At 35.1% G+C, this 24,870-nt stretch overlaps 1 protein-coding gene across 2 annotated transcripts; it reads right to left on the reverse strand.

Annotated features, from left to right (window-relative positions):
* Positions 1–16,911: 16,911 nt before the first annotated feature.
* LOC131652617 (protein phosphatase 2C 70-like) lies at positions 16,912–23,788 on the reverse strand. Of its 2 annotated transcripts, XM_058922528.1 has the most exons (12): positions 23,576–23,788; positions 23,070–23,475; positions 22,793–22,968; positions 22,525–22,683; positions 19,545–19,688; positions 19,398–19,459; positions 18,546–18,681; positions 18,295–18,389; positions 17,783–17,898; positions 17,560–17,689; positions 17,223–17,277; positions 16,912–17,126 (listed from the first exon to the last, which is right to left on the reverse strand). In XM_058922528.1, the coding sequence occupies exons 1-12, from the start codon at positions 23,699–23,701 to the stop codon at positions 16,968–16,970; spliced, it is 1,764 nt and encodes a 587-aa protein (XP_058778511.1). In that variant the 5' UTR covers positions 23,702–23,788; the 3' UTR covers positions 16,912–16,967. The 2 variants fall into 2 exon arrangements, 1 of the variants encoding a protein (XP_058778511.1); XR_009298745.1 differs by lacking the exons at positions 16,912–17,126; positions 17,223–17,277 and adding an exon at positions 18,028–18,169 and having other exon boundaries at positions 17,657–17,689.
* Positions 23,789–24,870: the final 1,082 nt, after the last annotated feature.

Below are 24,870 nucleotides of genomic sequence, written 5' to 3' on the forward strand. Positions count from 1 at the left end.
AAATTGCATTGGATTAGAGTACCATATTATCTTAAGCAAAATTCATATTATTGTTATCATCAAAACTAAGATAATTGATCAGAACAAATCTTGTTCTAACAATCTCCCCCTTTTTGATGATGACAAAAACATATATAAATGATATGAATTTGCGATCAGAAAGAGCAGACGGCAAAAGACAAATTACACAGCTATAGCATAAGCATATGAATATGTCTCCCCCTGAGATTAACAATCTCCCCCTGAGATAAATAATCTCCCCCTGAAATAAATACTCGAAGAACTTTAATAAAAGACTTCCCTGATTATTTCGGTAGAGACGATCACATAAGCTTCTGTCTTTAGAAAATTCATAGCTTCTGACTTTTGCTTCCATTGGACAGCTTCAGAACTAGAATTTCTTTAGATCCCTAGAACACTCACAGCTTCTGATTCCTGCTTCCATCTAGGACAGCTTCAGAACTTGAATTTCTTTGATCTTCTGAACATTCACAGCTTCTGACTTCTGCTTCCATCTAGGACAGCTTCAGAACTTGAATTTCTTTGATCTTCTGAACATTCACAGCTTCTGATTTCTGCTTCCATTTAGGACAGCTTCAGAACTTGAGTTTTCTGGATCTTTAGAACATTCACAGCTTCTGATTTCTGCTTTCCTCGGATAGCTTCAGAGCTTTGAATTTTTACCAACATCACTTCATGCTAGATTTGTATCAGAACATTGTTGAATGTACCAGAGCATCATCAGAGCATCTCTACATCCTGAAATGTTACAGAACAAAAACTAAACGACAAAAGTCAGCATGAACGAGTCAGAACATAAAATGTATATTAGAACACATGATATGTATCAGAGCCATATAGGCTAAAATAATGTATCAGAGCAAATAGAATTTTGTCAAAGCAAATAGACAAATATGGATCAAATTCTATTATCAGTGCTTCTGATTCATTCTTCTTTCTTGCTTCTGATTTCTGAAGCTTGACAGCACTCAGCTTGCTTCAGTTTCCATGAGCTTATTCTTTTTACAGAATAACACTTCTTATGGTTTTGCTTCTGTGTTTGCTTTGAAGATTCTCTTCACTTCTTTATACCTGCAAAACACTTAAACCATATAGAACTTGCAGTTCTTGTTAGAAAATGTGTGGGAGCTTTACCCAGCAACTGATAGATTAATCAAATCATTTATCATTTATCTTCTCCCCCTTTTTGTCATAACATCAAAAAGAATATTTCAAAAGATTCAGATGAATAAAACGACAAATAAAATCACTGAAATGTAAAACAAAGAAACTTTTCATTGATAATCAAAAGATATTACAAGAGAGGAATGCAGGAAAACAGATGCAGCAAGGAAAGAAAACTACAAAGACCAAAGGACTAAGATCCTAGCCTACGCAAAATCCGCGCCAGAACATCATGAATCTCGTCAGTGCTTGTAGCTTGCCTTGCCATGAAGGAGCAAAACTCAGCATTAGCTACTTCTTGCGCGTCCAAACGAGAAGCCAGCATAGCTTGATTCTGATGAAGAGCTTCCAAGGTCTCCATCAGAGCTGAGGTTTCACCAGAAGAAGAGGCACCTGAATTTCTGCCAAAAGGGACAGCAATCTCAGCAGGGTGATCTTCTGGGAGATCTTCAGCTTGTGCATCATCCATTTCCTCATCTGAGTCTGACTCAGAAGTAGCCTTAGCATATTCTGGTTCAGGCAGCTCAGAAGTTCCAACTTCCAACGCTTGAAGAATAGCTGCTAGGTTTGTTGGAGGAGTAGGACCAGCAACTTCAGCAGGATAAACCACTACTGGAAAAACCATGTGAGGTGCTTTTTCAGAAGGGTTCATTCTGAACCAGTTAAACAGCCACTGAAAATCTCCAGTCAGCACAGGAAACCATGGTTTCCACACCACGATGTCTCTGCAGAGATTTTCTTCTTCCAACTCATCTGCAGGTATCTTCTTCTCAAGAACATTTCTGTTCCTGATGAGATGGTGATAGCTGCTTTCACCAGCTTCCAACCGAAGACCACGAATACCAGGAGCTTCAGACATGATCCTTCTCTGAGTGTCTGTAGCCCTAACCAGGAAATCCTGACGAAAGGTATCCCAAAGGTTGCTTGTAGCATACTCATCCAGATGGTTAAGATGAGCAGCACCCAGAATCTCCAACCAGCCATTTACATCAGAATGTAAAAGCTCCAGATATGATTGAGTGGTAGGGGTTGGAGGGTTGACAGTGAACCTGGAGTCGGGAAGAACAACACTATAGGGATTAGGTGTTCTGGTGGGAAAAGGGTGTGAGAGAGATGAAGAAATATCTGATGGATGGGTTGAAGGAGAGGAGATACCAGATGGTGAAGAAGGTGGTTCCGAGAGGATGAAAGAGGAGGAAGAGGTGGTGGAGGTCTTTGAAGAGGGAGGTGATTGAGGGGTACCGTCAAGGGAGGTGATCCTTACTCTTTTCGGTTTGGTTTCTGGATCAGCAGTTGCCTTTCTCTTTTGTTTCCGATCATTATCTTGATTCCCAGAGCTTGACGATGGATTCATGATGAAGTTGCAGATATTGGAAACTACTAGGGTTTATGATATGAATGTAAAGAGAGAGAACGAAAAAGAAACTGAATGCAAAGTGAGAGAAATATAAGAGGGAAAAGAAACGTTTGAAGAATATAAAAAGAAAACCGAAAGAGAGTAAATGATGAAAAGCATTTAATGTTACGTGACGTGAGGAGAGATAATAATGACAAAAGACGTGATTTGCACAGTTACCTAAGTAGACGTCCCCTCAACTGCACGCACGCTTGTCCAGGAATAGTGAACACGTGTTTACCATCTGGATAGCCAGTTACAGCTGTTTTGCTTTTAAAGAGATTCTGAATCAACTTAGACAATAAACGTTAGTAATAACTGAATCACAATTCTAATTGATTTCAATCAGAACTTCTTAAAAAAAATTCATTTCAGAAGATATCCTTACATAAGAACTTCTCATCTTCTCATTCTGGGCTTGTTTCTGAAGACCCATTTTGTACCTATTATATTTAATCCATCTGGTCTAGGAACAAGATCCCAAACATCATTCCTTGTAAACTGATTCAGTTCTTCTTGCATAGCAATTATCCAGTCTGGATCTTCTAGAGCATGATCAACAGAAGTTGGCTCGATCAAAGATACAAGACCTAATTGACAGTCTGCATTGTTCTTAAGGAATGCTCTTGTTCTGATTGGATCATCCTTCTTTCCAAGAATGACATCTTCTGAATGACCAGAGATGAGTCTGGATGATCTTCTGACAGATGGTTCTTCAGAAATGCTTAGATTCTCCAGAGAAGCTGATACTTGATCTTCAGATTCTTTGCCTCTGAGAAGCTCTGCTTCTGATGCGTTGCTTCTTGGCTCAACAACTTCTGATATATCAATATCACAATCTGCAAAATTATCAAACTGCTTTGGTTTTTCAGAACCAAGCTTATCATCAAACCTGATATTGATTGATTCTTCTATAATCAATGTTTCAGTATTGTATACTCTGTAGCCTTTTGAGCTTTCAGAATATCCAAGAAGGAAACATTTTTGTGCTTTGGAATCAAACTTACCAAGATGATCTTTAGTGTTCAGAATAAAGCATACACATCCAAAAGGATGGAAATATGAAATGTTGGGCTTTCTATTCTTCCACAATTCATAAGGAGTCTTATTTAGAATAGGTCTGATAGAGATTCTATTCTGAATATAGCATGCAGTGTTTATTGCTTCTGCCCAGAAATGCTTAGCCATATTGGTTTCATTGATCATGGTTCTGGCCATTTCTTGCAGAGTCCTATTCTTTCGTTCTACAACCCCATTTTGCTGTGGAGTTCTAGGACAAGAGAAATCATGGGCAATACCATTTTCTTTGAAGAATTCTTCAAAGGATCTGTTCTCAAATTCACCACCATGATCACTTCTGACCTTTATGATTTTACACTCTTTTTCAGATTGAATCTGAATGCAGAAATCAAAGAACACTGAATGAGACTCATCCTTGTGTTTCAAGAATTTTACCCATGTCCAGCGGCTATAATCATCTACGATGACTAATCCATATTTCTTCCCTCTGACAGATGCTGTTTTGACTGGGCCAAACAGATCAATGTGCAAGAGTTCTAATGGCCTTGAGGTAGAAACAACATTCTTGGACTTGAATGCAGGTTTGGAGAACTTGCCCTTCTGACATGCTTCACAAAGAGCATCTGATTTGAATTTCAGATTAGGGAGTCCTCTGACAAGATCCAGTTTGTTAATCTGAGAAATCTTTCTCAAACTAGCATGACCTAATCTTCTGTGCCAGACCCACTGCTCGTCAGAAACAGACATAAGACAAGTCACCTTCTGACTCATAAGATCTTGCAGATCTGTCTTATAAATGTTGTTCTTCCTCTTGCCTGTAAATAGGATTGAGCCATCCTTCTGATTTACAGCCTTGCAAGACTCTTGATTAAAGATTATATCATAACCATTGTCACTCAATTGACTAATAGATAAGAGGTTATGTGTTAATCCTTCTACAAGAAGTACATTAGAAATGGAGGGAGAGTTACCAGACTTTATAGTTCCAGAGCCAATTATCTTGCCCTTCTGATCTCCTCCAAACTTGACTTCTCCTCCAGACTTAAGCACCAGGTCTTGGAACATAGACCTTCTTCCTGTCATGTGTCGTGAGCATCCAGAGTCCAGGTACCACGACATGTTGTGCTTTGTCCTTTTTGCAGCCAAGGATATCTACAATAGGAATAATCTTATCCTTTGGTACCCACATCTTCTTGGGTCCTTTCTTGTTAGATTTTCTCAAGTTCTGATTGAACTTGGGTTTAACATTGTAAGCAATAGGAGGAACAGCATGATAATTTTTAATGTGAGTTTCATGATATTTCCTAGGTTGTGTCACATGCTTTTTGGTGTGTGTTATGTGAAAACTTTGAGCATGTGAAGTGTGCCTAATATCATGGGAGTGGCCATACTTGAACTGATCATACAATGACTTGTATGTGAATTTCATTTCATCAACAGGTTCAAGTTTGTATGGGGTTTCACCCTCAAAACCAATGCCGACTCTTTTGTTTCCAGACACAGCATATATCATAGAAGCTAGCTGACTTCTGCCAATACTTCTAGATAAGAACTTCCTGAAACTTAAATCATATTCTTTCAGAATATGGTTTAGACTAGGAGTGGATTTTTCTGAATCAGAAAGAGATCCAACATTATTGGATATTTTTAAAAGTTTTTCTTTTAATTCAGAATTCTCCAACTCAAGCTTCTTTGTTTCAAATTCAAATAGCTTTTTCAGCTTTTTGTATTTGAGACTGATCTGAGACTTGAGTTCCAGAAGTTCAGTTAGACCGGAAACTAACTCATCTCTAGTAAGTTCAGAAAATACCTCTTCAGAATCTGATTCTGATGTAGATTCTGATCCGTCATCTTCTGTCGCCATCAGCGCACAGTTAGCCTGCTCATCTTCAGAGTCTGAATCATCTTCTGACTCATCCCAGGTTGCCATAAGACCTTTCTTCTTATGAAACTTCTTCTTGGGATTTTCCTTCTGAAGTTTTGGACATTCATTCTTGAAGTGTCCAGGCTCATTGCATTCATAGCACATGACCTTCTTCTTGTCAAATCTTCTGTCATCAGAAGATTCTCCACGTTCAAATTTCTTTGAACTTCTGACGCCTCTGAACTTCCTTGGTTTGTTCTTCCAGAGTTGATTTAGCCTTCTGGAGATCAAGGACAGTTCATCTTCTTCTTCAGATTCTGATTCTTCAGGATCTTCTTCTCTAGCCTGAAAAGCGTTAGTGCATTTCTTGATATTGGATTTTAATGCAATAGACTTACCTTTCTTTTGAGGCTCATTTGCGTCCAGCTCTATTTCATGACTTCTCAAGGCACTGATAAGCTCTTCCAGAGAAACTTCATTCAGATTCTTTGCAATCTTGAATGCAGTCACCATAGGACCCCATCTTCTGGGTAAGCTTCTGATGATCTTCTTTACGTGATCAGCCTTGGTGTATCCCTTGTCAAGAACTCTCAATCCAGCAGTAAGAGTTTGAAATCTTGAAAACATCTTTTCAATGTCTTCATCATCCTCCATCTTGAAGGCTTCATACTTCTGGATTAAAGCGAGAGCTTTAGTCTCCTTGACTTGAGCATTTCCTTCATGAGTCATTTTCAAGGACTCATATATGTCATAGGCCGTTTCCCTGTTAGATATCTTCTCATACTCAGCATGAGAGATAGCATTCAGCAAAACAGTTATGCATTTATGATGATTCCTGAAAAGCTTTTTCTGATCATCGTTCATTTCTTGCCTTGTCAGCTTTACGCCACTGGCATTTACTGGATGTTTGTAACCATCCATCAGAAGATCCCATAGATCACCATCTAGACCAAGAAAGTAACTTTCCAGTTTATCTTTCCAGTATTCAAAGTTTTCACCATCAAATACCGGCGGTCTAGTATAACCATTGTTACCATTGTGTTGCTCAGCAGAGCCAGATGTAGATGCAGGTGTAGACTTTTCACTTTCATCAACCATCTTTTACTGAAGCGTTTTTCTCTTCCTGAATCTTTTCTAAACACGGTTAAGTGCTTGCACCTTAGAACCGACGCTCTGATGCCAATTGAAGGATAGAAAAACACTTAGAAAGGGGGGGTTTGAATAAGTGTAGCTTTAAAAACTTGACAGATAAAAATAAATTGCACAGTTATTTTTATCCTGGTTCGTTGTTAACTAAACTACTCCAGTCCACCCCCGCAGAGATGATTTACCTCAACTGAGGATTTAATCCACTAATCGCACGGATTACAATGGTTCTCCACTTAGTCAGCAACTAAGTCTTCCAGAGTCTTCTGATCACACACTGATCACTCCAGGAACAACTGCTTAGATACCCTCTAAGACTTTCTAGAGTATACTGATCCACACGATCACTCTAGTTACAACCTGCTTAGATAACCTCTAAGACTTCCTAGAGTATTCTGATCCACACGATCACTCTAGTTCCTTACAACTTAATGTAATCAATTCTAAGAGTATTACAATTGCTTCTTAAAAGCTATAATCACAAACTGTGATATTTCTCTTAACGTTTAAGCTTAATCTCACTAATATATTACAACAGCAATGTAGTGAGCTTTGATGAAGATGAAGATTCTGAGCTTTGAATAGAACAGAGTTTCGGCAAGTTAATATGAGTTGATTTGTTCAGAATCGTTAGAATCATTAACCTTGCTTCTCATCAGAACTTCATATTTATAGGCGTTGGAGAAGATGACCGTTGAGTGCATTTAATGCTTTGCGTGTTCCGTACAGCATCGCATTTAATGTTATACGCTTTTGTCAACTACCTCGAGCCTTGTTCACGCTGTGTCTACTGACGTAGCCTTTAGTAGCTTTTAACGTTCCTTTTGTCAGTCAGCATAGCTTGCCACTTGTACTTCCTTCTGATCTGATGTTTGTGAATACAACGTTTGAATATCATCAGAGTCAAACAGCTTGGTGCAAAGCATCTTCTGATCTTCTGACCTTGAAGTGCTTCTGAGCGTGATACCATCAGAACTTCAGTGCTTCTGATCTCATGTTCTTCTGATGCTTCCATAGACCCATGTTTTGATTCTGCTTCGACCATCTTCTGATGTCTTGCCAGACCATGTTCTGATGTTGCATGCTGAACCCTTTGAGACAAAGCTTCTGAGCGCTGAATTATGCATACTCTTTATATATTTCCTGAAAAGGAAATTGCATTGGATTAGAGTACCATATTATCTTAAGCAAAATTCATATTATTGTTATCATCAAAACTAAGATAATTGATCAGAACAAATCTTGTTCTAACAACATATACCTTATTAATGTCCGCTTCATACTTGCATAATAGTATGGACATGTGTGCGGAAAATTATGTTTTAATGAAGTAGTAGCGGTGATTAGGATAAAAAATATTATTAAGTAATATTTATAATAGTATTCATTTTTACTCAATATTTCTAACTTAAAAAATTAAAATATTCAAACAGTTTAAAAATTAATTTGTTAAATTTAATTTCTCTTTCATTCATCTTAAACATTACAACTCACCTCCATCCTCACCTTCATCATTATTACCCAAATAACATCATAGTTCATCAACAATAACATTTATTTTTTAATTAAGCCAAAATTAGTTAAAACAATATGCAAAATCGATAAACACTAAAAAAAAAAATTCTCCATTTAGACAATTGAAAGAAATGTAAGAAATCCGCAAATTTTGGCATTTAGTCAATTAAAAGAAATTTAAAAAATCAACAAACACTACAAAAAAAAATCTGCAAAACTCTCATAGTATTCATATTCAAAGTTTCACTTTTCGAGCACAAACACATAAACTCCCTAAATCAGTACAAGATTTATGTTTCATTTGACCCTAACCCCCTTTCATTCCATTGATTAAAAATTACCTTCAATCTAACTTAAACCCCTTTCATTCTATTACACGGACCCAATATCTCCTGTAATATTGTACTTGCTAAAAAAGTACAATTAGGGTAGCCTTGTATTTTAAGGGATGTTTGGGGTGTTTAGGGATGTTGATGAGGTTTAGAGCTAGCTCACATAGTGTGATGAAAAGTTTGTATATTTCTCAGAGTGAATATTCACACCCCCCATGCGGCTTTAGACAGAGAGATGCTTATTTTAGTGATCTAGAAATCTAAGAGGTCAATCTGGACCTCCTTTAGATCCTATTGTTGAAGCGGTAAAGCGGCAAGCAAAAAGTAATAGGTTTATTATTATCGGGTGATATAGGTTATATCGTATCGTAGTCCACAAAGATTGGTAGAGAAAAACTGTCGTTCGACTATCGCGTTCTAAGTTTCATGATTGGGTGCGGAAAGGTAAATGCGGGAAAAGTAAATAAAAGCAAATAAACAATCTATTGTAGCTTAAGAGAATTCAGTCTGGAATCGTATTTTTACTTAACCCGTCGAATACTTAAATCTGAAGATCTATCGCTCAACACTCACAATACGCATCAAAATCACCAGGCATCATTCGAGACGCCACATCAGTGTCCATTTCTGCAACACCGACAAAAGCTCAACCGTACTATTCACATCAGCGATTTCTCCACTGACACAAACAACACGGAGGCATTAAAATCGATACCCATTACGGTTATTAGCTCTAAATCCATGTCTGAAACCTAGAAACTAACAGATATCATTCCTAATCAAGAAATATGATGTCCATTTCTGCAACAACACAAATCCGAAGCATTTAAGCAACAAGATCAAGAACAACAACAAAGATTATTTGTAAAGCGAATATATAAACGATCCCAAGATCAACAAATATACATACAAGAGAGGAAAAATATACATACAAACCCCACCATTGGAATGGGTCACAGGGAAGAAGAAGAACAAGCGTAAACTTCTCGTGTTTGTCGGCACAATCGGAGACCACCCGAGTTAAATCGACATGATGAGACACCCAATAGTGTTGCTTGAACCTCTAAACTACAAAGAATGGATCAGAGCTTAACTTTGTCCAAGAAGAGGTGATAAAAACCTAAAAACACAAAGCTGAACTATTTATACAAAAACAGAATTTTGCAGTGGGCGTGACGTGCCCAAAATCGGCGCGACGCGCCCTGTACTAAATGTACCAAACCGCCCAAGCGCGCGACACGCCCTTATCCGGCGCGACGCGCCCTCAGTTCTGCCAAAAATTTATTCTTTTGCTCCTACAGCGCGCGACGCGAGCTACACTTGAATAGCAACTTTATTTCTTCAAAACGCGTCTGCAGCCGTGTCTTCGACACTTTATTCCTCGAGGCTCCGACAACTCAGAAAAACCTACAAAAATACAACAAAACTATCAAACGATACATATTTACACGAAAACGTAATAAAACTCAAAGTATACGAATTTACACAAAAACGGGGAATTAGTCAAACAGTATTAACAAAAAGTATCGATAAGTGCCACTATTTACATACACAAAATAACTACATTTTGGCACTTATCATACTCTCCCCAACTTGAATCTGTTTGTCCTCAAACAAGGCCAAACACTCAAATCGCAAAAGTAAAAATCCAAAGAATCAAGAATCAATAAGATTTAGAAAAACGAAACAATTGTACGGTTCAAACAAAAACGTACGAACAAAGTAAATACTTACCACAATCCTATAACGACAACATGAAAACGAAACTAATCCTAAGTACAAAAATCATACAAAACATTCTAAAACAAGACAAGCTCAGTCACGAATCACGCCTAGCAAAAATTCATCGGTAGATGAAAAACACCGAAAGGTAAGGACTTTGACACACACCCAACAAACTTGCAAACAAAAGACAAAATTATGCATTCATCCACAAGCAGTGTCAAAAATGCAACGACACAAATCACAAGGGCTTGAAAGGTTGTAATGTGGCTCGGTTAAAAAACAAGTGATAAGTCCTAAAGCTAATCGAAACAAAAACTTGCCTAAACCTAAGGGAGTAATTACTTCCACAAAGTTTCAAACAATATAATTTCAATCCAACTCTCTTCTTCATCACAAGTTTCACACCAAACACAAAACTTATTAGCACACTCTCATTCAACTCTTTTTGTTATTTTTTTTTTCAAATTCTTTCTCTTTTTCTTTTTTTTTCTTTTTCTTTCTTTTTCTTTCCACAATTTTTTTATTTTCTTTTTCTTTCCACAATTTTTTTTCTTTTCTTTTTCTTTCCACAACCTCACATCAACCACAACATAAGCAAGCAAACATCCTCTCCCCAACTTGAATTCAACCATAACATAAAGTGAATACTCCCTACTTTCTAAGGCAAGGTAAAAATCCAACCAAACATCATAGGTGGAGGGTTCAAGAAAAACGATAATCAAAATCCATCAAAAATGTGAACTATGTCTCAAGTTCAAAAACAAAATGGACAAGGACAAAAGGCTCAAAGGGGTTACGAATGGTCACACACTCACAAGGTAAATTGATATTTGGCTATGGTAGTTGTGCTCAAAATCAAACAAGAGCCTTGATCACTTTCGTGCATTCACAAAATCAATACAAATGAAAGATTAAACATAATAATATCCGGTTAAACAAGAAATGTCAGTCACTAACATATGTACACAATGGAAAGCCACCTCACATTTATGGTAAAAAGGGAAAACTAATGTGATTCAAGTCATGAGCAAGTTATGCAAAAAGAATGAATAATATGAAAATTGTACAAATGAAAAGTCTCCTAAACATGCAATGCTATAGAAAGCGATAAACAAGTACCTTGCTATGTACAAATTCGGACAATCCTTACCGCACAACCGGCATGTTGAATCTATCACAATCATAGAATTACCAAATGCGACTCCAAGTAATCGGACCAAATTTAGGGTCTAAACAACAACAAAAGAATTAAATAATAAAACTATAAAATAGTATACTATAATGCCTTCGTGTAAGTGGGAATAAGGCGGGCCGAGTGAACCATTAAAAACAGTTCACTGGCCAAAAGCAACACAGCGCGCGACACGCCCTAGAGCGTGCGACGCGTGCTATACCAGAAAATGAAAAACCAGTCCAGAGACTGTATTTCCAGTGTAGCCTCCACTTAACACCTACAAATCTCATTTACAGAAAATTAAAACAGAAAAATACAACTGTTAGGGTGCCTACCAACAAGCGCTCGTTTAACATCGTTAGCTCGACGCCTTTATTGTTTCGCGAATGGTAAGTAACTTCCCCGCGGTACGCTAATGCTTTCGCCTCAAACGCAAAATAAAGAAATGACCTAACCACACGCTTGAACAAACGTTACGAAACAATATAATTTACAATAAAACGTAAACAACACGTATGTGCAAATACTCAAACAATAAGAAAAATACAATTTACAACGGAATGGTGAAATTGACTAAACAAGTTGAAAAGTGAAGATATGTAATTTAAGAGCTAATCCGAGTTCAAATTGTTTAGTCAGTTTATCAAACAAAACGAAACAAGTATAACTATACAAAAATATACAAGCATGAGTCTATACACAAAATATACGATATTCACATATTTACGAAACTTAAAACGAGAAACCATCGCAATGCGATTAATCTCAACCAATTCCCGGCAACAGCGTCATTTTGTTAAAGCGGCAAGCAAAAAGTAATAGGTTTATTATTACCTGGTGATATAGGTTATATCGTATCGTAGTCCACAGAGATTGGTAGAGAAAAACTGCCGTTCGACTATCGCGTTCTAAGTTTCATGATTGGGTGCGGAAAGGTAAATGCGGGAACAGTAAATAAAAGCAAATAAACAATCTATTGTAGCTTAAGAGAATTCAGTCTAGAATCGTATTTTTACTTAACCCGTCGAATACTTAAATCTGAAGATCTATCGCTCAACACTCACAATACGCATCAAAATCACCAGGCATCATTCGAGACGCCACATCAGTGTCCATTTCTGCAACACCGACAAAAGCTCAACCGTACTATTCACATCAGCGATTTCTCCACTGACACAAACAACACGGAGGCATTAAAATCGATACCCATTACGGTTATTAGCTCTAAATCCATGTCTGAAACCTAGAAACTAACAGATATCATTCCTAATCAAGATCTATGATGTCCATTTCTGCAACAACACAAATCCGAAGCATTTAAGCAACAAGATCAAGAACAACAACAAAGATGATTTGTAAAGCGAATATATAAACGATCCCAAGATCAACAAATATACATACAAGAGAGGAAAAATATACATACAAACCCCACCATTGGAATGGGTCACAGGGAAGAAGAAGAACAAGCGTAAACTTCTCGTGTTTGTCGGCACAATCGGAGACCACCCGAGTTAAATCGACATGATGAGACACCCAATAGTGTTGCTTGAACCTCTAAACTACAAAGAATGGATCAGAGCTCAACTTTGTCCAAGAAGAGGTGATAAAAACCTAAAAACACAAAGCTGAACTATTTATACAAAAACAGAATTTCGTAGTGGGCGCGACGCGCCCTAAGTTGGCGCGACCCGCCCTGTACTAAATGTACCAAACCGCCCAAGCGCGCGACAGGCCCTTATCCAGCGCGACGCGCCCTCAGTTCTGCCAAAAATTTATTCGTTTGCTCCCAAAGCGCGCGACGCGCCCTTATCCGGCGCGACTAGAGCTACACCAAAACAACAGCTTTATTTCTTCAAAACGCGTCCGCAGCCGTGTCTTCGACACTTTATTCCTCGAGGCTCCGACAACGCAGAAAAACCTACAAAAATACAACAAAACTATCAAACAATACATATTTACACGAAAACGTAATAAAACTCAAAGTATACGAATTTACACAAAAACTGGGAATTATTCAAACAGTATTAACAAAAAGTATCGATAAGTGCCACTATTTACATACACAAAATAACTACATTTTGGCACTTATCACCTATGAGAAAATGAGCCTTTCATCTTTTTGCCTCCATTCAAGGATCTAGACTCGTAGCATCTATGACATGTTTTCCTGGCTATGGATGACAGCTACAACCATCTTTCACTTCTCATTTTGAGACTACTTTGTTAATACTCTCGGGCAATATCTTGATCTAATTAGACCATCTTAACTCGTATGTTAGGTAATAGATGTGTCTTGTTTAAATATAGGGTGTTTATTATGATCCCTAGTAGATTGAGGCTATGGCACCCCAAAATGTTGTATGGTGATGATGTGTCTTATATGAATTATTTTACCTTAACTGTCTTTGAGCTCTATTCCAACCCGAACATCGTCTCGGGTGTTATGTGGTCATTCACCTATAAATGCTTGTCAAAGAGACCAAGGAGCATTGGATCGCATGTATGTCTTTCGAACCAAGTTAGAGTCTCTCAAAAGACTCTAAGAAAAGGATGTTTGTCGATCTTATAGGATAAATCAGTACACATTTTACGTCCTAATTTTCGTAATGCAATGTGATGACCATGTGATCATTGTTATGAGGGAGGATGTCAGGGGTATTCTTTCCAAAAAAGTTGATTTCGAAGTCTGGCTCCTTCTCCGCGTCTTCCTCTAGGTTGACGGGTATGATGCTTTCCGTCAAAATCTGTTTGGCGTACTTCCAATGGGAAGAGCTGAATTCTCCCCTACAGACAAACCCTTATATGATAGTGTTCACGGTGGCATATGTGCCTTCTTCCACCATCCAGCTGGAGAAGGTGACTGAGGTGGTTAACAAATGGTAATAAGTGTGACACACGTCTATTTTATCGGGCCCCACAATAGACATCAATTGTACTTGCTAAAACATATCATAAATTCAACCCTCCAAATAGAGGACTACCCTCGTTATACTTTTTAACAAGTACAAATATTATATTAATTTCTAAGATATCCTAACTAAAAATACCACATACATCTATAATGTACGTTCTTATCATTATTTAGATATTTTCTTGCAATGTTATAAGTATTTCAAATAGTGAATATCTTAGCACCAAATTATTTAATCATGTTCTTGAAAAGCACCCATAAGTTGAGATTTATATTGAAGTGTTTCAACATCATGAAACATCACATATACCTAAAAAAAATTAAATGAAACATAGTCCAGTAGTGTGTTCAAATTAGAGATAGAACTACAATTTATCTGTCAACTTTACATTAACGGTTAATTCATGATATTTGTTAACTTTTTGCCCTCTTTAGTTAAAATGTTCAATTGTACACTTTATAGAAATAATTAAAAATATTCGTGTAGGAAAAAGTATTTATTTATCATCTATGACTTGTTATGACTATGTATATTTGCACACATTTTCAACCAACAATAAGGGATTATTGCAATGAGATATGCTCGACCCTCTTTTATTTTTTTTATTAAGATATTTGGGTTAGTGAACAATGTTGTCGGTAGATATTTGTTTAGGTGTTATAAGATGAGTGCTTCTATTTTGTTCCTCTTCTTATGTTTGCTCATGATATTATCATGATATATGAAGGTACGAGTTTGCACTCGAGTATAACTCAGTTGTATGTTGATATAAATAATTGAGTTGAAACTCGCTTTATTATTCATGGTATAACAATCTATTTTCATATTTAATAATGGGTGGTCTGAATATACAGTTGTCTATTTTTTAAAATAGTAGGATATTGTAAAAAAAATTAACATTTATAACAATACAACTTTTTCCTTTTTCATTAAAGGACAGAACCAAAGATTGGTTATATTTTACGTAATGAGTGTCACTTATTTTATTATTATTTTTAGGGTCAAGTAGTTTATGGATAAAATTCCACTTTTTTAAAGGTAAATAAGTTGGTTGTCGCGGGTTTGAACCTGCACCCTTACATGTCATATTTTGCATAACTATCACGTGAGCTTGCTTAACGGGACACTTCAATTGCTTTAGTATGTTGGTTTGCACATACTCAAACTTCTTCATTATAATAAATGCAAGTGAAGGATCTGATTACTCCCGAATGTCCATTATGAGCATCACCATACATCTTCCAAAGAGTGCAAATGACAATGATCATTATACAAAAAGAAGTAAAAGACATCCATTAAGACAGTGTCTAAGACATGTCTATATGGATTAGAAGTGAAATGCTCCCACAGTGGAGAAAATATACATGCACGAGACAACTCTTCGCTGCAATCAACCCAAATATCCCTTAGAGAAATAAACGGTAAACGATATAGTATCCAAATCTAAAAATAGAGTATGACTACTCTTAAGTAATGTTTATGTCAATGAAAATAGTTCAGGTACACAATATCACTATATATTGCACTTTCATCAACAAATAACTAATAAAAAAAATGTGTATGATCGCACATAATTGGCGATGCTTTATGCGCTCTTTATTATCATGAACTTGTGAAGAACCAAAGGGGATGTCAAATGATGCATGTGCAATATCTCCAACCATTTAAACCTTACATGTCATTCCCGGACCCTGAATCAGCATGTCTACTCCCTCAACTCTATGGATTAAAATATGATTCAGACCACAATCAAATATATACGTGGAGCCGGACACAACACATAGTTTTACCGGTGTCAACTCTTAACTCCTTAATGAACATGTCTACTCCCTTAACTCTATGAATTAAAGTAGACATAACACATAGTGTATGAATCATCTTACCAATAGATAGATGAAAAAATGATCTTTCATAATGTCATCACAATAAAAAAACTTACCATCATTTCATGATCTATCTCTTCGACCTTCAAACTACTCTAACACGTGTATCTTCCGGTCATGATTGACACTTTATGATGTGTCACATAATTGCAAAAATAATTTATTTTAGAGAAATGATAGCAACATTCTCTTTTCAACACTCTCTCCAACACTCATTTTTTTATTGATTGAAATATGTGTGGGTCCTACCACTTTATGTGGGATCCATTTTCAATGTGAGAGACTCACACATATTTTAACCAATAAAAAAGTGAGTGTTAGAGAGTGTTAAAAAGATAGTATTGTTAGCACTACTATGTATTTATATATGTAGATAGATACATATGCTCTTTATAAATATATAATTAAGATATAATACTGCATACCAGAATGACCCTTATGACAAAAGGCGTATGAGAGAGATCCTTTCGGGAAAAAAATCAATATTAGAAAGATAATTCGCCCCAAATTAATCCTTTCGTTAACCTTCAAGCTATCAAAACTAATCATCTCACTGACCAAATTAAAATAAATAATATTTCAACTTTTAACAGATATAAGACAAAATTAAAGATTTCAGCATAGTTTGAATTGTTCATATATCAGCAAGATGAGCATCGTTATATCTTCAAAAGACTAGACGATTCAGCTGTTTTTTATTATTTGTTTTATCTTTTGTATCTATGAGGCGACCTTGAGAAAAACAGAAAATTGATCTAGTCTCAGTAAACCAAAATTATGTATTACCATTACTGTGACACTATTCCTAATTCATACTAGGATTCAACTTTACAAGAGAATCTATTGAATGTATCAAAATCTAAGAATATTATGGAGGTATTATCCTTCGTTTTGAGTGTTCTAGCCTCATTCAACAACAAACTAGCAATCTTTTCTGCTGTATTATCTCCTTCTGTATTGTATCGCTCCCTCATCTGTGCAGGCAGTAGAGAAAGCAAATTATTAGAGCAAGTTGGTAGGAAATAGGGGGAAAATTTATTACAATTAGAAACAGGTTGTCAATACAATACCTGAAGCACTAGCTGAATTGTCTTCTTCATGCTGATGACGTCCCATAACCCATCACTGAAGATTTAACAGATATCTAAGTTATATTCAACATCGTCGAAAGAAAAAAACGCAAACGTGCAAACAAATGAACTAGAAACTATTTGAGGTGGGAAAGACATCATGGTTGAAATTTGCAAAAATTCTAGAAGGAATAAGTTCCCTTAAAGAGAGCAAGTGAATCTGAAAACAAAGCCAGTTATTTCACCAGAATTGGATAAACCCTTGTTTGCTCACTCACAGTGGAAAATGATAATCAGAACATATGTTTAGCTATGGAAATTTATAAAGCAAAATCACCTAGCTAGAACAGCAAAAGCCTTGCTTGCTTGGTGAATATGCACAGCCTCACTTATATAAGGTTGTGAACTGAACCGAGAATCCTGTTGTTTTAGGAATTTGTCGCCGAGCATCCTTGCAAGATTTATACCTGCATCAAGTTAAGGACAACAATCAGCAAATTGCCATGTCAATATTGTAGACCAGGAAAATTCTGTTATGGTGATTTAGTCCTCCTTCATACCATATAGTCGTGTTTCCCCATCTTTCAATGGTTCCCCCGACTCTTCAATTCTGCGTCTTTCAGAATAATTGCTTATCTTGTGATCTTCTGTCATTTTGATTTGTTGCCCATCAACACTGACAAAAAAGTTAATAATAAGTTTCATACAGGCATAATAAAAGGACACAAATTCAAATTCCATTCTTTTTAAACCCGTATAACATGGGCTTCTATTTGTGATGCAATTGTTGTATACAAGTCAATACCGAAGTGCCATAAAACTGCAGATTGCTATCAACAGCAACTTGAAAATTCTGACAGAGACTCCGTTCACCAATTTTCTCTGCTATCCCCACTTTGAAAAATTCCCAGAACCACGGGAATCTCAGACACGGAAAGAAAGATAAGCTAGCATCAACCATCATAACCATGTTATTTTGTTTCGGATAGCCCAGTAGTCACATTGCCTACCCATGACCCATTCAAAATTCAAACAAGGCATCCAAGTATTCGAATTGGCTAGATAAATATACCTCATAATGCAGGCAGAATCTCCAACATTTGCACATTGTGCATAGAAATTATCATCACAGTCAGCCCATACCAGAAGCAATGTTGCTGTACATCCCTGCATAAAATTTGTTAACAGAATATACCAACCATAAATACAAGAGTTTAGAATAGAAAATAAGACCAAAAACTCATGCCGGGATAAGGATAGGTTAAAAACAAGACCAGAGTGAGCACACATAAGTCAAACAAGATCAAAATGACCACACATTACCTCATAGAAGTTGTTTATGCGTGCTTCCGTTTGAGAAAATGCATCTCGAAGAATATCCGAAGCATCACGAAGTGAGAAAACCCTCTCCCTTTTTAATGAATCCGATAATATACTAGCAATTACTTCAGGAAAAAGTCTGAAAATATAATTACAGAAAGTTATTAATTTTCGCAGATAGAGAACAACGACTTTGGAAGGAGGAAAAGAGAGAAAATCAATAATGAAGAATATTTTCTCGCTTATATTGATGTGATAAAAATACAAAGCATCAACTCCTACTTATACCGGCATTCCTAATTTGTATTGTATCCTAATCAAATCAGGAAATGTAGTGAAATATGGAATCCAGTCCTATGAGACCATCCAAGGCTGTTTAAGATAAAAGTCACAATTACAAAATTACAATAGTATAAGTTGTCATCTAAATATTCTTAATTGTAGACACGTCAATACAATCAATTGAGTACTATACTTCATATTTAACAATTTGATCTCCTATGGTAAGAAAATGAGTGAAACTAAAGCAACATAAATCCATCTACGTACTAAATATATACAAGTTACTAAAGGATATGGGAGAGTTGTAACAGCAGCAACGACAAATTATAGAACAAACCATAGAAGATGTTCGGATATTATGGTGATATGCACTTAATGAATTAAGGAGGCCCGCCTTCACAGTCCACAACTATTGAAAAACTCTTTGACTAGATTAAATCGTTTCTATTCATTAAGTCCACAGATTATAGTCACCATCATAGGGCAAAGTATAGAACTGGCAAGCATTAACCTATGAGTTGTATTTAAATGGCAACCATTAAACATGGCTGACCTAAGGCAGAAAATACTAACTTGCTAGCAGCTTTAGCAGCCCCATCACCACCGTGCCCATCACAAATGCCAAAAATACCAAACTGAAAATTAGGCACAGAAATGGGTTAGCTCCCTCGCGGGAAAGACAGAAATAAAGCAGTTAAAGATAACAAATAAATCCAGAACCTGATCCAGCCCAGGTAAAGGCCAATGATAATAGCAAACATCCTCCATAGGAAGTTTCTTTCCTCCTCGACGCAAAGACATGGGATCTGATATCATACCAACTCCAAAGGGAATGTGATGCTGATTTTGGGAAGTAATATGAACCTGTCATACATTAAATCACATAGCCAGATTAAATAGGAAGGTTTTTTCGAGTATACCAGGTCAATGTAAATGACAGAGCAGTGCAAAACAAACAATAACAAACACCATCAAAACCTTTCCGACTAGGTAGAGTTGGCTACATTGATAAATCTACATCATAAAGCACTGTCATGAATTATATTTAATGATAGACCCTTCAATTTCAAATCACTTTTGATGATTTGACCTTAGTGTTGTCAAACATCAGCCATGGTGGATATCGCTGGAGTTTTTTGGCTCTCTTCCATGGCCAAATTTGTGAAAGATGGCAGCACCCTATGCCTGATTTTTGGCTCTCTGCAATTGACAACACTGTTTGACCTATATTTTTCTTTGGTCTCCCCTTACCTTTAGCTACTGGAAGAGTAAGCCATTCTAAAAATTAAAATTAAATTTTGATTGCAACAGAAACTCTGGAAAGACGTAGAGTTTTGTCTTTAAATGAACAACAAATAACCATTCTAGGGAGGGAGGAGATTGAATTTGATAAAGGAAAAAAAAGGCTTATATAAGATTTTAATTCCTTAAACTCTTTTAAAATTAGTCCTTATTTGAATTTCCTCATATTTAGTTATTGAATTCATTAGATATTGAAAACATATTACTTTTCCATATTAAAAATGAACTATTTTGTTCAGTGCACTAAAGAGGAATTAAATCCAGGTAGCAACACATTTTCAAAAACTAAAAACAGCATTCTTAAATGTTTTTGAGAGAAATCGTCGCATTCTATGTTATATCAATACAAAGTTTCCATATGCATCTGTATAAGTTATACTGACAGAAATAGTCACATTCTAAGTTTTATCAACAAATAAATTCCTTCTTATGCATCCACATACATGAAACAGGCCAAATTTAAAAAAACCACACAACCTTCTCAACACAAAAATAAACACATTCCAGATTCGATCTAGCTAAAGTCTCATTTTGAACGCATAAGTTATACTAAATGTTTTTGAGAGAAATAGTCACATTCTATGTTTTATCAATAAAAGTTTCCTACTTATGAATCCACATACATTAAACAGGTCAAAATTAAAAAATTCACATAATTCTTAAACCAAATATAAATACATTCCAGATTCGATCTAGCTAAAGTCTCATATTGAACACAAGTTATAATAAATGTTTCTTAGGGAAATAGCCACATTCTATGTTTTATCAATAAAAAGTTTCCTAGTTATGCGTCCGCCGCATACATGAAACAGAACAAATTTCAAAAATCCACACAACATTCTTAAACGAAAAAGAAATACATTCCAGATTTTGATCAAGCTAAAGTCTCATTTTGAACGCTTTAGTTATACTAAATGTTTTTTAGAGAAATAGTCACATTTTATGTTTTATCAATAAAAGTTTCCTACTTATGCATCCGCATACATAAAACAGGACAAAATTAAAAAATTCATACAATCCTATGTTATAATAAATGTTTTTTTAGGGAAATAGCCACATTCTATGTTTTATCAATAAAAAGTTTCCTAGTTGCTTCCGCCGCATACATGAAACAGGACAAATTTCAAAAACCCAGGCAACATTCTTAAACCAAAAAGAAATACATTCCAGATTTTGATCTAGCTAAAGTCTCATTTTGAACGCTTAAGTTATACTAAATGTTTTTGAGAGAAATAGTCACATTTTATGTTTTATCAATAAAAGTTTCCTACTCATGCATCTGCATACATAAAACAGGACAAAATTAAAAAATTCACACAATTCTTAAACCAAATATAATACATTCCAAATTCGATCTAGCTAAAGTCTCATTTTGAACACGTAAGTTATAATAAATATTTTTTTAGGGAAATAGCCACATTCTATGTTTTATCAATAAAAAGTTTCCTAGTTATGCGTCCACCACATACATGACACAGGACAAATTTTAAAAATTCACACAGCATTCTGAAACCCAAAATAAATACATTCCAGATTTTGATCTAGCTAAAGTGTCATTTTGAACGCTCAAGTTATACTAAATGTTTTTGACAGAAACAGTCACATTCTATGTTTTATCAATAAAAAGTTTCCTACTTATACAGTGAACCAGGACAAATTTCAAAAATCATTACAACTTTCTTGAACCAATAATAAATACCTTCCAAGTTTGAACAAAAGTCTTATTTGAACGCATTAGTTGTACTAAATGTTTTTGAGTGAAATAGTTTCATTCTATGTTTTAACAATAAAACATTTCCTACTTATGTATGCACATACATGAAACAGGACAAATTTCAAAAAATCTACACGACAATCTTGAACTAAAAATAAATACATTCCAGATTCGATCAAGCTAAAGTCTCATTTTGAATGCATATGTTTTTGTTAGAAATAGTCACATTCTATGTTTTATCAATAAAATTTCCCTTCTTATGCATTCACATACATGAAACAGGGCAAATTTTAAAAATCGACATTTTTTTCAAGGACTAAATAACATTCCAAAACCAAATTAAATAACTTCAAGATTATATCTAGCTAAATTCTCATTTTGAACGCATAAGTTATATTGAATGTTTTTGAGAGAAAGTCATATTCTATGTTTTATTAATAAAATGTTCCTCATGCATCTCTGCATACATGAAACAGGGCAATATATTTTCATTGAAAACAAATATTGGATTGTAAAGGGGAGCAAAATAGACTACAATTATAATTTACCAACTTAAACTTATTTAACCTATAAAAGCAACATACAGTCTCTTCTTACAGCTAGTATCATCATGTCATGCATATAAGTTTAAGCTAGCTTTGCATGAATGAATAATAGAAAACTTAAACATAAAACAACACTTACAATTATTTTTGATGTTGTTCCAAGTGTTATAACATCTCCATTAGCAAGAATCATTGGATCTCCCCAGTGCCTACTTCCAGTGTCAGGATGGTTGATTGACTTCGAATTCAAAAGTGTTCCATTCAGGCTACCCATATCAACCAGCTCCCATTTCAAATTCTGGAAGAAAAAAAAATCAATTTAAACAACAATTATTGCACACACATATATAAATCATCAAAATAAAAATCAAATTAGAAATCCAAAAGAAACAAATAGTAACGCTTACATCCAAATTCCAATTGATCAAAGCATGCTTCCCCGACACTTCCGTATCCTTGATCAACAAATCACTAGGAGAAACCCTTCCCAAAGTCAGCGGGAGACGAGAAGGATTTGTCGACTGAACATACCAGCGTTGTCCGGAAGAAGGACCACTGATTACCTCCAAAGTAAGGCAGCTTCCTGCACTTCTAAAAAAAGATTGTTGAGCACATTAAAGCAATGCAAGTACACAAAACAGACAAAAACTCAACTCAATCACTAAAAAGAGTTCAAGAAATTACTTTGATCAGTGATATCCTTTTGCACAAAATCCTGCAACCTATCATTCTGATAACTCTGCTTCGGAACTTGAGCTAAAACCGGCGGAGGAGGAAGCTTAAATACTTGACCAACATCAGCAGCAGCAACAACACTCTCAGAATGATCAGAGATTACATCAACAATCAAAGTATCACCTCCACCACCTCCACCACCGCCGCCACCTTGATGCAAATTAGGCGAAATAGAAAGGTTATGAAGCCTTTGCTTATGAACAAGACCTTGTCCATGAGTTCTCGGAGAACGAAAATTAACTTCATTAGGATAACACGCACCTTCAAGATCATAATCCCTCGGCAATTCATTATTCAACGAAGCATTTCCACCGTCGTCAACAACAAGAGGTCTCTCTAATTCACCAACAGAACCCTAAATCAATTGAATAGAATTCGGATCAGAATTTACGATTAGGTTATAAGAAAATGTTGAGAATAAAAGAAAGTTACGTAACGTAATGATTATGAAGAACCTGTTGGATTGAAGAACGAAAACGAGAAGAGAAAAAGAAGCGCCATGGTTTGAAGAGAAAAAAGAGGAAGATGAAGATGAGAAGAAGCATAAGGAGAAGAAGCACAGTCACGATCGTGTGTTCCATTTCTCTTTCTCTCTTCTTCGCTTCGCACACTTTCAGATTGGGTTTGGGTTTGCGATTATTTCGCACTTTGAAATGGTCACGCTTTTTTTTTACTTTCTTCTTCTTTTATTTATTTATTTATTTCCCATTAATATTTACTACATTTTACTACCAATTATTACAAACAAAAACAAAGCATGCATACTATAGCATTGATGACTTATAAATTTTAATAATTATGACAATGACAATAAGGTTTGTAAGCATATTCTTATCTTAATTTTTTATTAAGTACATTTGAAATATTTTTAACAAAGTCAAATTATGGGTTTATATTATTATTTTAATTGTATTGTTTTAAAAGAGATAATAAATTATTATTAAAAAAGTGAAACAATTAATTCACTAAAAAAAATGCAAAATTTTGAAATTATTTTAACTTCTTATTTATTTTAATATATATATATACATATATATATATATATATATATATATTTATATATATTTATATATATTTTTTAATATTAAAAATTAAAATATATAATTTATTCATCATTAGTGAACTAATTCAAGTTAAAAGAATTATCAATAGTCATATTTTAAATATTAATAAAAAAATTAAAATTTAAAAGTAATAGTATTTAAATTAAATCTAATCAAATCTATAAATATATATTCTTTACTTACTCGAAGTATAATTATATATAATTATTTTATTTTATATTTTAAAATGGAATATTTAAATATTATTAATAAAAAAATAATAACAACACCTATTATGTTGATTTTGGAACCAACAAAAATACATTTCATTTCATGTATTTCATTGGTTTATATGTATGGGACTTTACTTGATGGAATGTAGCTCTACTAGAAATACTTTAGTAGAATTTGTTCAAAAATTTATTGAGATATTCTATTATAGAATTTTGCATTGAAGGGTTTTTTTGTTTGATTCCCTCAATTTTAGTCTCTATACCTACTTATTTTTCTTCTAATATATTTTTTGGTGGTCTGACCACCTTTTGCCCAAAAAAATGTATTTCATCAAATTTAGAGCAACATATAAGATTAATGGAAGCATAATAAAAGACAACTAAAAGTTTTAAGAGTATCAAGAATGCAAAATACCTTGTAGCATATTAAAGAAGAACTTAAAGAATTTAAATATAATCATAAAATAAGAATAG

This window comes from Vicia villosa, linkage group LG2 (assembly GCF_029867415.1).
Source record: "Vicia villosa cultivar HV-30 ecotype Madison, WI linkage group LG2, Vvil1.0, whole genome shotgun sequence".
Taxonomy (NCBI): domain Eukaryota; kingdom Viridiplantae; phylum Streptophyta; class Magnoliopsida; order Fabales; family Fabaceae; genus Vicia; species Vicia villosa.